At 53.4% G+C, this 16568-nt stretch overlaps 1 protein-coding gene and 2 non-coding genes across 5 annotated transcripts; all 3 read right to left on the reverse strand.

The window, feature by feature from the left end:
• Window positions 1–4049: 4049 nt before the first annotated feature.
• On the reverse strand, window positions 4050–4123 carry TRNAI-AAU (transfer RNA isoleucine (anticodon AAU)). The gene has a single exon. It is a non-coding gene; the product is annotated as a tRNA-Ile (tRNA).
• Window positions 4124–5048: 925 nt separating this feature from the next.
• On the reverse strand, window positions 5049–15872 carry LOC142824465 (zinc finger protein RFP-like). Of its 3 annotated transcripts, XR_012899335.1 has the most exons (8): window positions 15429–15872; window positions 13336–13431; window positions 12527–12757; window positions 12195–12217; window positions 11381–11496; window positions 10692–10751; window positions 9587–9678; window positions 8737–8865 (listed from the first exon to the last, which is right to left on the reverse strand). XR_012899335.1 is itself a non-coding variant. In XM_075916463.1 (7 exons), the coding sequence occupies exons 1-7, from the start codon at window positions 15798–15800 to the stop codon at window positions 7775–7777; spliced, it is 1989 nt and encodes a 662-aa protein (XP_075772578.1). In that variant the 5' UTR covers window positions 15801–15872; the 3' UTR covers window positions 5049–7774. The 3 variants fall into 3 exon arrangements, 2 of the variants coding, with proteins under 2 accessions (XP_075772578.1, XP_075772579.1); XM_075916463.1 differs by lacking the exon at window positions 9587–9678 and having other exon boundaries at window positions 5049–8865; XM_075916464.1 differs by lacking the exon at window positions 9587–9678 and having other exon boundaries at window positions 8770–8927.
• Window positions 6089–6161, reverse strand: TRNAF-GAA (transfer RNA phenylalanine (anticodon GAA)). Its single transcript has one exon. It is a non-coding gene; the product is annotated as a tRNA-Phe (tRNA).
• Window positions 15873–16568: the final 696 nt, after the last annotated feature.

Genomic DNA, 16568 nt, shown 5'->3' on the forward strand with positions numbered 1-16568 from the left:
CCAATATGTTCAATAAATGTGGTGTGTTGCCTTATCCCTCTGAAAAAGATCCCGAGAGCTTTTTTTAAGCATAACACAACCACAGTTAAGTTGCAGCCCTTGGCATGTGGGCATGTGCTGTGGGAATCATTCATACTCATAGACTTTAAGGTCAGAAGGGACCATTATGATCATCTAGTCTGACCCCCTGCACAGCGCAGGCCACAGAATCTCACCCACCCCATCACTGTGCCTCCTGTGAGAGCAGAACAGAGGATTGGGGGTGGGGGGATTAGTATATTTTGGGAAAGGGTTCTGAGTCCTGGCTCCCAGCCAGGCGCCTTGGCTCCTGGCCCCTGCACAAAGTGCATGGTGGGAATACGAGTTGGGGCAGCAGGAAAGGGGCCAGCCCAGCAAGCAGGTGGGAGAAAATCCTGCTTCCTCTATGCACAGGGGCAGCGCCTTTCCAGTGGAGCTAATTCTGCCCCACCTGCAGCCTGTCTCCAGTAGCTCTCTGCCCCAGCATGGCTGGCTTTTGGGGAGAGTAAGTAGGAAGTGGGGCTGGCTCTGCCAGTGAAGAGTGGCCTGTCCCCACCACTGGAAAATGTGGGCATCAATCCCACTACCTCTCGCATGCAAAGCAAGCACTCTACCAACTGAGCTAATTCCCCTGCTGTATAAAGTGAAGCCTTCTTGGAGACTCTTCCCTTCTCCACAGCGACGTCTGTCTTCTAGGTCAGTTAGTCCTGGGAAAGGAGAAGGCTCCAAAAATGCCTCAAGGGCAACTCTCAAGGAGACTCCCTGCAGCAAAGCCATGGGGGGGCTCTGAGATGGCCCCTGCCCTGCAGCCTGTCCCACCTGGCCATTGTCATGGACTCTCTGTGAGGTCATCACCTCCCAACCTCCATTAGCCAATAAGCTGAGGGGCTGCGAAAGGCCCTTGTGATGTCACTGCCACACCCACCCCTGCCCTCCAGGGCTAATGTCCTGCCCCAGGCAACCCCTTTCATGGCTGAGCTGCTCCCAGGGGTGAAAGTGACACATTTCTTACAGGGCCTGTTCTATTGGGCACCACCCCTTGGGCCAGGGAGGAGGTTCAAGGCAGGAAGTTGGGGGGAGGGGTTGTGATAGGACAGTACCTGTAAGAAATTAAAATGTGGGCAACTCAAGGTGGGGATTTGGGGAGTGTGTAATAGTGGTGGGGGGCTCAGGGCAGGGGTGAGGACGTGGAAGGGTGGAGAAGTCAGGGCACAGGATTAGGGATGGGGGAGGGTTGGGGCTGGGACTATGTGTGTGTGTTGACGGGATCAATGAGACTAGAATCCCAGCTCCCTCTGCTCTGGGCTCCCTGAGGCCCTTTAACACACAAGGGCTTTCTCTGCAGTGCGCTGGGGAGAGAAACCCCTGAGCCAGGGACCTTTAAATATTTCATCTTAGGCTCCCCACACTGAGCTACTGACAAACCCATCTGGCTCATTTTTAACTGTCCGGGATGTCTGGCAGCCGTGTCACTAACATGATGCCGTCGTGCCCGGCCCAGGAAGGCGCGACTGGTGTTTCCTGCCACCTGCAGTTTGACTGGCTCCTTCCCCCCATTCCTGCCTTAGCTCCCGGGCTGACCTGGCAGATGAAGTGGTCGGGGGCCCAGCAGCCTGGGCAGGGAGTCAGGTGGCCAGACCCTGGTGGCAAGAGTCTTGGTGCTACTTGTTTCCCTGCCCCCTCTGGTGCCCTCACTCCCCACCCGCAGCCCCTGCTGCCTGCCTGGGTCCCTGTGCTGTGTCAGACGCTCAATGAACCCTCCTGTTTCACACAGGCTGGGAGTGGCTCTGGGCTAGGGCACAGGGCTGTGTCATTCCCTGCGGGAGCGGGAGGCCCCCAGAGCCCAGGGAGAGTGGACTCCCCAAGGGGCGCACGGTGAGAGACAGGGGGCTGGCGGCTCAGGGAGGGGCGGTCCCAGGAGGCAGAGGGCATCTGTGACTCTCGGCTGGCAGCTGACACTCTGATCCTTGCTTCTCTTCCGCTGCTTCACCTCTCAGGGCTTCTTTCTCCTTCCCTGTCCATAGCAGGCAGCTACACAAAGGCAAGTCACCAAACCAGACACCCCTGTGGCCAGCATGGCCTCTCAGGGCGCCCCCGCCTGCCCCATGCTGAGAGCCAGGCCCAAGGAGGAAAGAGGTGGGTGGGCCCTCTTGACACCAGGGTCTCACCACCCATCTTCTTCCTGCCATCAGCAGCCACAGTCCCTGTCAGCCACTGGGTCAGCACAGGAAGGGGGGCAAGAAATGGCCAAGTAGCGAGTTAGGGTGTGAGGGGCAGGCAAAGCTCATCTTGCCTTGCAGGGCCACCAGCAACAGCATCTCTGTTGTGCACGGCTGTGGAGTAAAGCATCTCTGAGGGAGAAGTGGGGATGTGAGAGCAGCCCCTGAAGTAGCTTAGTGGGGGGTGCATTAATGTGAAGCGTTAAGGGCCCCCTTGTTCAATCCCAGTCCTTGGTGGAAATCTTAGCTCCTGTGGCTGAGCCCTTATGTGGGTGTGTCTACACTGGGGTCTTATTTCTAGCAAAGTAGACACTCCAGAGTTGCACATGAAGCAGGGATTTAAATAGCAAGTGCTTCATTTGCATACGCTCACCCATGTGCTGTTTTGAAAGTGAAAGTGCACTCTGGGGCTGCTGCATTAGTTCAAACCAAGCCCCTTGGTTCTAACCCGGGGCCCTACACGGCCCTGCGTGCACGCCAGTTGCGACGGCTGGGCCGTACTGGGCCGAGCTTGAGCTGTGCACCCTAGGGGCAGGCCCTCGGTTGCACTCCAGCAGCCGTGGCTGGGCCATGCATGCACCGTGCACCCCAGGGCCGGGTCCCAGGCTACACGCCAGCAGCTGTAACCGGGCTGCGCATGAGCTGTGCACCCTGGGGGCAGGCCTATGCACCGTAGGGATGCAGGCCCTCTCCCCATGGGTGGGCCCATGCATGCGCCATGCGCCCGGGAGCAGCGCCACGTACCCGTGCCCAGGGCAACAGAATACCTGAAGCCGGCCCTGGCTCTAACTAACATTGCTCCTCATTTTGTTTCCTCTGTGCCTTCACCCCCCCAACACACACCAATCCCCCCAACACATACCAACACACCCCCTTCCCACTTTCCTCTCCCCCTTCCCCTGCTGGTAACACAAACAGGACTTTTCCCTGTTGAAAGAACAAACTCTCTGGTTGGGGAATGTAGAACTGGGGAGGGCCTGGGGAAAGGACCTGGGAGGGGGAGGAGGCTGGGAGGAAGGCCTCAGGCTGGCACCTTCCTCTGGTGGTCCCACTGTCTCATGTTAGGGGGCCTCAGCCACTCTGGAGTGCAGGGCCAGCCCTTTTGGCACCCTGGGCCCGGGCACGTGGCACATGAGCGGGCCTGCCCCCTCAGGGAGCATGGGCTCACCCCCAGGGTGCACAGCACATGTGTGGGCCAGCCGTGGCCGCTGGCGTGCAGCCTGGGGCCCGCCCCCGGGGCACACAGTGCATACGCTGTGCAGCCCGGCCTGGCCAGCACTGATGGCCCGCATGCTGGGCCATGCAGGGCCCCACAGCCATGGGGGTAAGGGCACTTACAGCTGCCATCAGGTGCCTCCCATTGGTTGGCGCCCTGGGCAGCTGCCTGGCTCGCCAATGCCTCCGTCTGGCCCTGCTGGGGTGGTTCCATGGGGAGAAGCTGGTTCAGGGGAACTTGAGCTGCTGGGCCACTGAAGCAGGCCACCAGCAGCAGCCTCTGTGCAGGGCTCTCACGCTCCAGGCCTCCCGGTCATATTGAGTCTCCCTGTGTGGCTTGGGCTCCAGAGCCTGCCCCCAGCTGGTGCCTTGATGCCGCCACTGCAGCAGCAGGAATTTGGGCATCAGTTCCCCTGCTTTTGGGGACAGGAAGCCAGGCTCAGGCCCTTTCAGCCACTGGGGCTGTGCAGACTGGTGCCTCCCCCTACCAGATCTCTGCCCTGCTTCCTGCAAAGCTCTCAGCCTTTTGCTTGTTTCTGCTTCCCTGTCCATAGCAGGCAACTAAAGAAAGGGAAGTCACCAAACCAAACAGCCCTATGGCCAGCATGGGGCTTGAACCCATGACCTTAGTGTTATTAGCACCATGCTCTAACCAACTGAGCTAGCCGGCCTACAGAAGTACAGCTCACTAGTGGCCCTTTCAAGAGAGGCGCCTCAGGCAGCTGCAGCAACATCTCTGAAGCTGCCAAGGGCTCTTCTCTGACAGGGCCACTAGCGACTCACTGTGACGTGGGCTGGCTAGTCCAGCTGGTTTGAGGGTTGGTCAAGGTGGCTGGCGGCCGGCAGACCCAGGGCAAAGAGGCACTTGATCTTAGAGCCAATCTGCTTGTGTCTTTCAGTGCTAACCCCACCTTGGAGTCTCCTCGCCGTTGTGAAGCATGTCTCCAGTGGAGGCCACGTTCAAAGGATCCCACCCATGGGCTGCCTGTTGAGTCCTGTGGAAACCCAAACTGCATGCAGCCCACATGTTGAGTAGCCCTGATCTAAATCATGTCTCTCCATGACAGCAGGAACCAGGGGCAGGGTTTGAACCCAAACAGACAGACTTAAGCCCAACACTTTAGCCAGCAGCAAAAGGGCAGAAGCATGAAAGGTCTCGCCCCAGTTGTCCCAGGGACTTGCTCTCAGGGCATCTGACCATCCCACCTCTGTAACAGGGCTTCCCACCACGAGGGTAAGAAAGCCGCCCCCTCCCCACCAGTGAGGAGGGAAACAGGGGAAAGGAAAATCAGAAAAGAAAAACCCAACATTCCCAGAGATTGCAAGGGACAAAGCTCTAAGTGTGTGTGTGTGTGGGGGGGGGGGGAATCCCCCCCTTAACCTAGTGTTTCCCCTGGCTTATATTTAGCCAGACCCAGCTGGATTAGGCCAGTGTTCCCCAGCCTTTTGAACACCGTGGACCAGCAAACCCATTCACAAACTTTTGGCAGATCAGTAACATTTTATTTGCATATTTGCACCTGCACCCCCACTCTATCCCACACATTCCGCAACCCGCTCTCCTGAGTGTCCCCCTTATCCAACCTTTTCCCCTCCCTCCCCCCCCGCCCATCTGGGCAGGAACAGCAACCCATGAGCTCCTTACCTGCATGAGCAGGGCACCAACAGTGGACTTCCCACCCCAAATTGGTTGGTCACTGAGCAGTAGCTGTCTGGGGTGGCCAGCTTCCAGAGGGTGATTGTAATCCACTTCTGCAGGGGGATGGTGGACCCCTGGTGGGTGTTGTGTCTCTGGAGGGTCGGTGCGAGACAGGCACAGAACTCTAGGAAGGTGATCTTGCACATTCAAATGTTCTGCAGCCACTACTGGTCATCCCACCACTCCATGACCAGCCAGTCCCACAAGTCCAAGCTAGTATCCAGCCTCCAGAACCTTCTGGCTACAGCTACATTGTGCTTTCTTGCACAAGAACGTATGCAAATAAGGCATGGGAATATTCATCACCACGCCTCTAGGGTTAACAGATGGGTTTCAAAACAAAAACGGACACACATGATCTCAGAACAGGAGGAGGGGGGACCGGTCAGGAGGGGAGCAGGGCTGGCTGGAAGAGGGTTGGAGAAGAACTAAGGGTGCTCCATGGTATTAGCAGGTTGAAAACAAACAAAAGGAAGTATTTCTTCACACAACGCACAGTCAACCTGTGGAACTCCTTGCCAGAGGATGTTGTGAAGACCAGGACTATAAGGGCATGTCTATACTTGGAAACTATTTTGAAATTGCTTCAATCAACTTAATAACTTACAGTCTAAGAAAATAGAAATTGTGTCCTCAGTATAGGGAAGCCTCAGAATTAATCCGAGGCAGGCTCTGTTAATGTTCCTTCCTGGGGGCATGGAATTAAAAATAGAGATGCAAGGCTGGGAGCAGCTGAAGCCAAGAGCTCTGTTCTCCTGTGTCAACAACCTCTGAGGTGGCATGAAATCCCCTCTCCTGTTTCTAACCCTGAAATATCATCATCTTTATGATGTAATTCCAGGCCTCTTGGTTCAGCTTTTGAACTCTGACTGCCGACATTTGCTTACCAGAGATGGAGAGATGCCAAAACAGACTAAGCCATATTGGCAAAGGCTTTTGCCAAAGCCAGGGACCGAACCAGGGACCTTTAGATCTTCAGTCTAATGCTCTCCCAAATGAGCTACTTCGGCAATTTCCCAATAGAGCAGAGCTTTCTTGCAGACGAGAGTGCCTACACTGCCATGGGCGCTCTTGCACAAAAGCACAGCATGCACATGGCAGTATGGACGTTTTCTTGCGCAAGACTTTTTGCACAAGAACCCTTGCGCAAGATGTTCTTGCGCAAGAAGCCTCAAGTGTAGACATAGCTCAGGAGTGGGAGAAACTAACCATCTGCTTTATTTGCAAAGGAGAAACAAATACAAACTTTTGTCCCCATCCCCACCCCACTTAGCCTGGCACTTGCACCTCCAGCCAGGGCCAGATTAATGCATGGGCACCAACCTATGGAGGCACCTGATTGAAGGGGTAAGGGACGCGGCATCAGGTGCCCCCCATAGGTTGCCACCCTGGGGCAGAGGCGTGCATGCAACACGTGCCCGCTGCTCAGGGTGCAAGAATGACTCAGGTTGGCCCTGCCCCCAGCCCAACTCTCCCAGGCACCCCCAGAGAGCAGCACTCACACATGGGGAGCTGGAAAGTGGAGAGACTCCCTGAGACACCAACTCAAAAGGAATCGCTCTGGGTAGGTCTGCACTGAGATAGCAGCCCAGTGGCCAGGCTGTAGCTGGCCCAGCTCAGCTGTACCTGGCCTGGAGGGTTTTTGTTGGGAGTTTAGAAACCTGAAGACAGGGGCATCTCTGGGGGGTAGGGGGGTGGATGTCACAGTGTCAGGGCAGCTGTCATGCCCCCCCCCCATCTTCCTTTGCTCCAGCTCCACTGCTGAGACATACTGACCACTGTCATTGCTTAAACTGCACACAGAGCTTGTGGCAAAGGCTAGCATATGGTTAAAATACAATGAACATTCTGGTAAGTTATCAGAGGGGTAGCCGTGTTAGTCTGAATCTGCAAAAGCGGCGAGGAGTCCTGTGGCACCTTATAGACTAACTGAAGTGTTGGAGCATAAGCTTTCGTGGGCAAAGACCCACTTCCTCAGATGCATTTGTTACCTTTGAGTTTGTAATCTGCTTTGCTCTGCCTGTTCTCACTTATCACCACTTAAATCCTACAGCTTGTACTTAATAAAACCACTTTTACTTATTATCAAGCAAAGTGTAAACAATTACTACCTATGGGAGCAATCGGTGTGCACATTCCCCTTTCACTGCTAAATGGGGCTTACCCCATTCTTTGGGGTTTGATCCCATTTGGGGAGTGCTATCCCAGGAAGCTGGGCCTTAAACTGCTCTCTCCTCAGACCTGAAGAGGTTCAGCGTCTGTACCAGTGCTCAGAGGCAGGGGTGGGGGCGGGAATCTCAGCTCGGGGCCTTGGCCAGGGGAGACTAAAGAGCTGCCCCAGCAGGACCGGGTGGTGAGAAGCCCCAGAGAGCAGAAAGGTGAGTGGCAGTGGACAGATCAGTACCCCAGGAGGCCCTCCCCAAGGGGTCTTCTGGGACCACAGCCACCTGGCCAGGCAGCTTAAAGGGAACTCAGGTTATACTTTTTCCCCTCTGTGGGTCCTACAAAGGCTAAGATGATTTGAGCTCTGACTGAAGCTTTCCCCACAGTAAAAATAACTCAATGACTTTCTCCCCTCTTAAAGTCTGACCTATGTTTGAAGCCTTTTCTGCAATCAGAGCTTCTATAAGGCAACACTCTTGTATGTATTCTGATGACTAGTAATGCAGGAGCACTGACTGAAGCTTTTCCCACAGTCAGAACAACTGAAAAGTTTCTTTCCTGTGTGGGTCCTCTTATGGTTTAAAAGGCTTGTGCGGTGACTGAAGCTTTTCCTACAGTCAGAGCAATTGAAAGGTTTCTCTCCTGTGTGGATCCTCCTATGGGTAACAAGGTATGAGCCTCTAGTGAAGCTTTTCCCACAGTCAGAGCAATAGAAGGGTTTCTCTCCTGTGTGGATCCTCCTATGGGTAACAAGGTGTGAGCCTCTAGTGAAGCTTTTCCCACAGTCAGAGCAATAGAAGGGTTTCTCTCCTGTGTGGGTCATCCTATGTCTAACAAGGTGTGAAATCTGAGTGAAGCTTTTCTCGCAGTCAGAGCAATTGAAAGGTTTCTCCCCTGTGTGGCTCCTCCTATGGGTAACAAGGTATGAGCTACTACTGAAGTTTTTCCCGCAGTCAGAGCAATTGAAGGGTTTCTCTCCTGTGTGGGTCCTCCTATGGGTAACAAGGTTTGACTTCTGACTGAAGCTTTTCCCACACGCAGAGCAATTAAAAGGCTTCTCCCCTGTGTGAGCCATCCTATGGATAACAAATTGTGAGTTTTTAATGAAATTTTTCCCACAGTCAGAGCAGTTATGGGGTGTGTCTCTTGTATGTATTTTCGGATGGTTTGTAAAGTGTGAGTGCTCACTGAAGCTTTTCCCAGAGTCAGAGCACTTGAAGGGCTTCTCTCCCATATGGACCCTTTGATGTTCAGTAAGAGTTTCACAGTCACTACACGTGCAGGGTGACTGTTGATGGGTGATTTCCTGTTGAACGGTTTCTGTGTTTCTTTTCTCCCCTGTGCTCCTGCTACTGGAGTTACCCTGTCCCTCTCCTAGATGATTTCCCTGCTGCTTTTTTGGGCTATGCTGACTCTCACAGCTCGCTCCTTGCTCACGTATCTGGAAAACATGTCCTTCAGATAGTCTCAATAATAGTCCACATGGAGACACTTGCTCCAGTCCTTCCTGCTGAAGACTCTTTTCATGGTTCTCAGTCAGTGTCCCGTCACCTGTTGGAACAGAGGAATGATCCAGACAGGAGTTATTCTCCACGATTAACTGCAAGGAAACTCTAAAAAAGGAATAGAAAAGGGGATACACGCTCAAATAATGGTCAAATTATCATTAGCTGAGTTCGTTGTCCTCCTTCACAACCCTTCCACAGAGAAGAGAACTCAGCCTTTCCTCGCCCACCACACTCTGACTGGAGTTGAAGACAAGCTGAACAGTCAGTCAGACTTCATGAAAACACACAAGTTACATCTGCTATAAGGAGACAGAAATTGGTTTCTGAGTCAGTTTAACTGATTGCCCATCTGTCTGGGTGTTGCTGACCTCCTCTTCCTCACAGCTCAGAGGATCTGGGACCCACAACTCCTCCTCTCTCTCCACCCAGGAGATCACATGAGTTTCGAAGACTGGAAATTGTGTTTGGAGAGCAAAAAACAAAGTGCTGATCTTGTTCATTAAGGTCTTTCCCATTACTGCTTCCAGAGCTGGGATCTGAATCACCCACCCAGAGAGGCTCCTTTCCCCACCTAGCAGAGACTGGGCTCTGGCTGGTACAAGACTCCAGGACACACTCACCTGCAGTAAAGATGCATCACTCCCCCACCTTGGGAATGGCCCAGCTCATTCCCCAGGGCAGCTAAGCGCTCTGTTGCACTCTAGATATTCCATTAACAGCGTACGGGAGTTAGATCCCAAATCCATATTCATTTCTCTCCGTACCTGGCTTGAGTTACAAGATTACTGTGTCTGCAACAATGGGATCCAGTTCTCTGCACCCAGTGTTTCTGATAACAAGCCACATATTCACCTGCCTGAACATGGACATAGGTTAAATGCAGGCTGCTGTATTTAAAATCCTTAGTCTTCATTCACAGATTTGCAGCACAAACTGTTCTCATCTCACAGAGATGTTATAAACCCATTCCACAACTGAGAGTCAGTGACTTTAAGCATCTGAATGGTGGTGTTATTATTAAATACGTGTGCTTATTATTAAACACTTGTGCTGAGTGTTTGCAGGATGACATCTTAAGATTCATGGGATCAGAATATATCCTCAGTCATGCAGTCTGACCCCCTCAGTGGCACAAGCCATTACATTTAGTCCGGTTACCCAGGCACAAAGCTGTTTCCCCCACAGTATATTTTCTACAAAGTCCCCCAGTGATTTGAAGACATCAAGAGATGGGAGAATCCACCAGTTCTTTGTTCATTTGTTTCAGCAGCTAATCCGCTTCCCTATCAAACATTTGTGCCTCTTCTCTAGCCTGAAATAGTCTGGCATCAGCTTTCAATTATTGGCTCTCACTGAGCCGTATCCATTCGAAGAGGAGGGCCAAATTTTCATGGGGGGGCCAAATAGAAAGTGGCTGAGAGCTGCACTTCTCCATGACATAAATGCAGGAAATGGAGGAACCGGGATGGGCACTGGGAGAAGGAGGATGCTTGAGGTAACGGTTTGGGATACAGGACAGATAGAGGGGTCTAGGAGGGAGTTTGGGTAAAGGAGCCTTTCAGCCTATTTATTGTTTGAAACCAACCCCATATTGAAACTGACTGAGCAGTGAAATCTGAGCCTGAAGGTGCTGTCCATTTTGTGCTTCAACTTCACCCCTTTAGCATCACAAACCTATCGAACAGTGTTTCTCCAAATGTCCACAGGTCCCCATGCAGCATCCCTGGGGCTCCTCACTGATCACTGGGAGATTTAGGGCTGTGTGCACCGTGGTCGCTGGGTTTGGTTAGTAACTTCAATGACAATCCCATGAAGATGTTTTCACAGGAATTCTCACATCACTTAAAGAATTTCCACCAGCAAACTCACCTTGTCTGAAAGCTCCAAGGGACTTTCCTCTTGCTCTCTCCAGTGCAGAGGGCAGAGTGTCTAGTGGGGGAAGGGATAAGAGAGGTGAGATTCCAGGCTCTCCTATTTATAATAATGTCCTCATGATGAACTCTGCGTTTCAATTCTATTAGAGACCAGACAGACTCACACTCAGGTATTTAGTATGAAAGAGTCTGAAACTTTCATTTCCTCTCTCACTCGGGCACCTCCCAGCAATGCAGCCAATATCCCTGCAGCCTCACACCTGTCCCAAGAGAGACAAGCTGTAAATAAGATTTACTCTTCCCTCCTCACCTCCTCCCACTTGTTTTCTCATTCACTTACTGCCTCTTATCATAACCTGGAGCTGTGGTGGTGGGACACGTTGCCATGACAATAACTTTAGCCATTTTGATCTCTGAATGGGAGGTGTCACGCTACTGGATTTTGAGGGGAGCAGCGAGATCACTGCTGCACCCATGGGAGGATGTTGGCCCCAGAGGTGGCACAAAGGGGGGGGGGGCATGTGAGGTGTCAAATAGAAGCCTACTTTCTTCTGATTTCATATATGCTCTTCATGTGATTGTATAATGTTGGGAACTGAGGCAGGGGAAGGTTGGCTTCAGAGGCCAGATTCAATAGTCTCAGATACTTGAACTGCTTTCCCCTCATCCATCCCTTCCAGGTACCTTTGAACTCCATCAGAGTCTCCGACAGAGCAATCGTTTTCTGGGAGAAACCTCTGACTTGTTCTTCTAGTTCAGGGGAAATCTCTTCCGGCAGCTGGAATTGCCCCGTCTCACACCTGGACAGACACAATTCCATGTGATTGTATGTCGTTTACTGCTGATATGTTCTGGCTAGTAAGTCTCAGCTCTAACAGGCCTGGAGTTAGAATTCCTCCAATTTTCCCAGCCTGAGAGCAGGGGCAACACATCCCATGGCCATGCAACCTTCCCCTCAAAGATCCCATTTCAGTTCTTCACTTCTGGCCTGGGGATACTGGCTGGGGGAGTAAATGGGAATAGAGTCTCCATGGCCAACTCACTCCTTGGCCTCCAGATGCTGAGGGACAGGAGGTTCCCATGTGAAGGGCTGAAGGAATCTGTCCACTAGGGATTAGACTGTGATACCAGCTCCTCTCAACCCAGCTCCTTCCACACAGGTCTCCAAACAGCCCTCCAGTGGGACAGACTCTTGATCCCTGCTGTCCTGGGCTGAATGTGCTCAGTGCCCAGCAGTGACAGGCCCATGTTCCACCCCACAGTCCTGCGGCAACCAATCCCCAAGGAGGAGACAGCTCTAAGCAACACTTGGTCAGATTGTGCCCTGAATGGGGAATTCCAGAGTCTCAAGTGCGAGGATGAGACCCTCAGAATTAAATGCATCAGAGATATTCATGTCTAACATCTGGCTGTAGAGCTCTAGGGAGATGTGGTGCTAACTTCTACTCCAAGCCTTTTCCCTGGTCTGTGCACTGTGAGGGGAGTGAGAGCCACGTACCTACTCAGGGTGCTTCTGACGTCCTAGAAAAAAAGACACAAAAAAGAATCTCAGCCCCACTGGACACACACAGGGGACCTCTGAGAAGGGATTTTGCAAACCTGGGAAGAGAGGCCCTGCTTTGGCCCCAGGAACATGGATCCCCTGAGTGAATGGGGCTTTGCCATCTCTAATAGATCTGTGCCTGTAACTCTACAAAGCACAAGAGTCATTCACATGGCAGCAATGCACAAAGTGTTACACTGAGATCTGACAACTGGGACCGAGCACTTCTGATTCAGGAGCCTCTCTTCGCTGTGTGAGGAGCTGGCATGTTTGTCCCTCAGTCTCACCTGCAGGAATTCACTTCCTGGCTTCTGACATGTCCCCTCCAGTTCCCCAATCCTCTCGCTGATATGGGAAATCTGCACAGAGAGGTTCCTGACAGTGTCAATCTGGAACCTCCCAATTTCCTCATCTAATTTCTCCAGCTGGGCTAGGAGTTGCTGCGTTTGTTCCTCCAGAAACTGCTGCAGCTGCTGAAACTCAGCCACAATCATCTGCCTCTTGGCTTGGGTCCATTTCTGTGTGAAAACAGGGAAAGGGCTGGTCAGGGGCATGGATGGCGCCCACGGCCCTTTCACAGGGAGCTGAGTGCGCAGTAGGGAGAATTTCTTGGAAAACTCTAAAGTTTGCCTCTTTGTGATTACTAGGCAGATGTGTCTCTCCCAGCATCTCCTTTGCCCCATGTCCCTCTGAAAGGGATGTTCCCATGTCTGTCATGGGCAGCATCTTTTGTTATTCATGGGTACTGGGAATTCATATCCAGAGCACCAGGAGGCAGGACTCAGCACCAGCCTGACAGAGATACCCAGGGAGGGAAAAGAAGCAAACATATAAATGCACCAAGTGAGCAGACAGTCCTACAGGGGCACATTCAGCTCACCTGGGGAGGATGTCTGGGAAAGCCACAAAGGATGGACATTAACTCATGCACAGAAACGGATGCTCAAGGCCTTTCTACACATGGATCTCAGCCAGCAATTCATGATCCAGGAGAAACACAAACAAGCCCAACCTCACCAAGGCCACACAGGAGTCTGCCTCCTAACACAGCCCTCCCACTGCCAGTCCCTGCTGGTCCATAGCCACAAGCACTTACCAGATACTCCTGGCTTTTCCCTTCTGCTGTTGTTTTCCTTCTCAGCAGCTTTTCTCTTTCCTCCCTCAGAGTCTTCAAATGAGTCTCCAATTTTTCCTGAAGAAACAGATATAAGCACGAGGGCAAACCACATTAGATGTTGGGAGCCCATTTATCTGCCTTTAAGAGTATCCCAGTTTTGAGGAACTCTGCCCTTCTCCAGCAGGGACTCAGCCCTGGACATGGCTTTGTCCATAGCAAAATACACAGGAAGAGACTGCGGATGCAGCAGGACACCTACGAGCCTAGGGACAGATCGGTGGTGGCACCTTCATAAAGAATGATGCAGGTGGTTAATAATACTAATCACGTAACCAATTACAATTTTACCAGTGACAGTATTTTTTAACCTGCTGACAGGCAGGGTTGGTAGCGGAAATGGGCTCTCTTGGAGCTAGGGAGCTCTTGAGAGGTCTGCCAGGGTGGCCACAACAACTGCTGGCCAATGGGAACGCCCAGCAGCTGCAGACTGACGTTAGCTGCCAGAGGCAAGTGGGCACGTCAGGGGCAGTGGGGAGTTTAAGTGGTAATTGGCACCAATAAACGTTAGCTCATCAGTTAACCAGTTTGAACTCTTGCTATAATCCAGTTGAATCCCAGTTCTTCCTGGCATAGACCTGTGCTTCCTGAAACCCTGCTATGGGTGGAGTGAAGGTGATTGGGGCCCCATACAGCATCCAGCCCAGCAACCTCATCTAGTGCCAGCTGCTGCATCAGAGTTTAACCACTCACGGAGCAGCCCTGAAGTTCAGCATCCCAGTGGGAAACCTCTTCTCCCTGCTGAGCCCAGGACTTTACAAGGCATCTTTCTCTCCTAACAGCCACACTTCATCACTGTTCAGTGATGCTGAGGGACAGGGAGCAGTGTAGTCTAACAACTGGACCAGGGTTCAGGACCGAACTCTATCCCTGATGTGTTTGGCGACTATGAGCAACTTGCTGCCCCACCTTCCCTTTCCACAGTTTGTCTAACTGGACTGTGACCTGCTCAGAGCAGGGACTTTCCCGTGCTGGGTATTGTGCAGGGTCACTGTGCACATAAGGCAAATAACAGCTTATTATTCCTGTTCATTCTATCAGTAACAGCTTGTAACCTCCTCTTCTCTAGTCCCAAGGCAGCTCACTGACAGAGTGGCCTGTAGCTCCTGTAATCTAAACCTCTCTGATTATTCACACCTTCCATTGTGCAAACACCCCTCCTGCCACCAGTGAGGGCTGCGTTTCAGGATTTAGAGCCTCAGAGAAACATTTCCCACATCAGGTATCTGTAAAGACTTGACATAAGTTGCCACGAAGCCAGAACATTTACTTTTTACAGCATCTCTTCAATCATGAAGGCTTTACAGAAGTGGTCACCAACCAGTAGATCGGGATGTACAGGTAGATCTTGGAGCCTCTGACAGGTGATCTTGACTGGTTTGGCTAAGAGGCTATCAAGTGCAGCACTTCAGCTGCCCCCTCTCCCTACTGCTGCACATCTCCTGCCCTTTGCCTTGGAGCTGTTTCCTTCTCCCACCCTGCATTCTATCTCCACAAACAGAGGGAGTCTGTAGGCTGCTTTTGAAAGTGGTGCAGGTGTGAGCCTTCCTTAGCCCCACTGCACCACCACAGAGGAGCCACCTGTGGTGAGCAGTGTTCAGCTGCAGCCTGTATCCTGAATCCCTGTTCCAGTCATGTACCTCTCCTGCACCCCAAGCCTCTTCTCAAACCCTGAGCCCCCTGAGCTCAAACTGCCTTACAGAGCATGAACCCCCTCCTGCATCCCATCCCTCTGCCCCTGCCTGATGAAAGGGACAAAGGATCGGGGAGGGAGAAGGGATGCAGTGAGCAGAGGCGGGGCCTCGGAAAAGGGTCACAAAGGAGGTGGGGCAAGGGTATTTGGGTTTGAGGTAGATCCTGGGTTGCACTTAAATTCAAAAAGTGATACTTTCAAAGGCTGGAGACCACTGCTTTACACTGGTTGGTTCACATCTGTGGCTGGTAACAGTCAGTGAAATTAGCCTGTAATTAAAACCCAATGTTATTTCCCATCACACTGGACAGCCGCTCTGTACCTTGTACTCCTGGGCAGCTTCCTGTTTGGGCACCACCATGTGAGCCTGGGATCTGTCACACACCACACAGATGGGAGTTTGATTCTCTTCACAGAACAGCGTCAGAGCCTCCTGGTGCTCCCCGCACACCCCGTCCCATCTTGCTCTCTTTGCTGCCTGGAAACTCAGCGGCTTGGCTAGTTCCACCACGTTTGCCAGCTGCCGGTTGGGCCGGAGGGGTCCCTGCTGCTCAGTGTCTCTGCCCTGAGGGCTGAGGGGGGCCTGGCAGGAATTGTGCCCACACTGCAGAGCGACAGGGGCTGTGAAATCCTCCAGGCAGACGGGACGCGGCGCTTCCTCCCGGACACTTTCCACGGGGCTCTCTGCAGCCATGGCTGCCGCTGGGCTGGGGACCGGGGCCGGGTCACTGTCCTGAGCTCAGCAGTGGGGGGGCAGGTCCGGGGGCGGGGGCAGGTCCGGGGGGAGGGAGGGGCAGGTCCGGGGGGGGGGGGAGGGGAGGGGGGGCGGGGTTGAGGCACCAGCTCTGAGGACAAAAAACCCATCAAAATTAAAAACCGAAAAAGCCCCAAAAGCTTCGCTCCCCCTGCAGGGTCCATTGGGCCTCCCCCGCTAACCGCCCCGGCCAGAACCGCCCCCCATCGCTGCGCCCCTCAGGCCAGGGCCCCTCCCCACAGCTCTGGTTCCTGCCCCCCACTCTGCAGCCCCCTCACAGCCCCGCTCTGCCCCGCCCCCGCCAGGCCAGCGCGAGCATCAGGGGCGACCGCAGCAGCGGGGGGGCGGCCCGATACCCAGCGCCGGACCCACCAGCAGCGAGTAACGGCCCCAACGGCCCCTCACAACGGCTCCCGGCTCAAGGAGCGCGGCGCATGCGCAGTAACCGCGGCGCAGTCTGGTCCCTTTCCCTGCCCGCGCGCGGAGCGATGGGCGGGACCCGCCGAAAACCCGACCGCGGCGGAGTAGAACGGGGCGGCCCGTCAGACCGCGCATGCGCAGCAGCTCCGTGACTCCCAGCAGACTCCAGCGCCAGGGCTTAGCTCAGACCGGGCGCTGCTTGGCCCCGCCCCCCCGGCCAGAGGCTACTTCCGCTTCTCGGAGCCCGGGCCGGCTCGCAGGTGGGGCGGGGCTTTTGCAGCGCGTGGA

This window comes from Pelodiscus sinensis, unplaced genomic scaffold, assembly GCF_049634645.1.
Source record: "Pelodiscus sinensis isolate JC-2024 unplaced genomic scaffold, ASM4963464v1 ctg35, whole genome shotgun sequence".
Taxonomy (NCBI): Eukaryota; Metazoa; Chordata; order Testudines; family Trionychidae; genus Pelodiscus; species Pelodiscus sinensis.

Bases quoted from the DNA above. Each gene is read 5' to 3' on its own strand.
- LOC142824465 (XM_075916463.1), bottom strand. From the start codon at position 15,800: ATGGCTGCAGAGAGCCCCGTGGAAAGTGTCCGGGAGGAAGCGCCGCGT. The intron at 13,432-15,428 runs GTACAGAGCGGC...CTGTTTCTTCAG, and splicing joins AAGCTGCCCAGGAGTACAAG to GAAAAATTGGAGACTCATTT. The intron at 12,758-13,335 runs GTAAGTGCTTGT...GTTTTCACACAG, and splicing joins GGAAAAGCCAGGAGTATCTG to AAATGGACCCAAGCCAAGAG.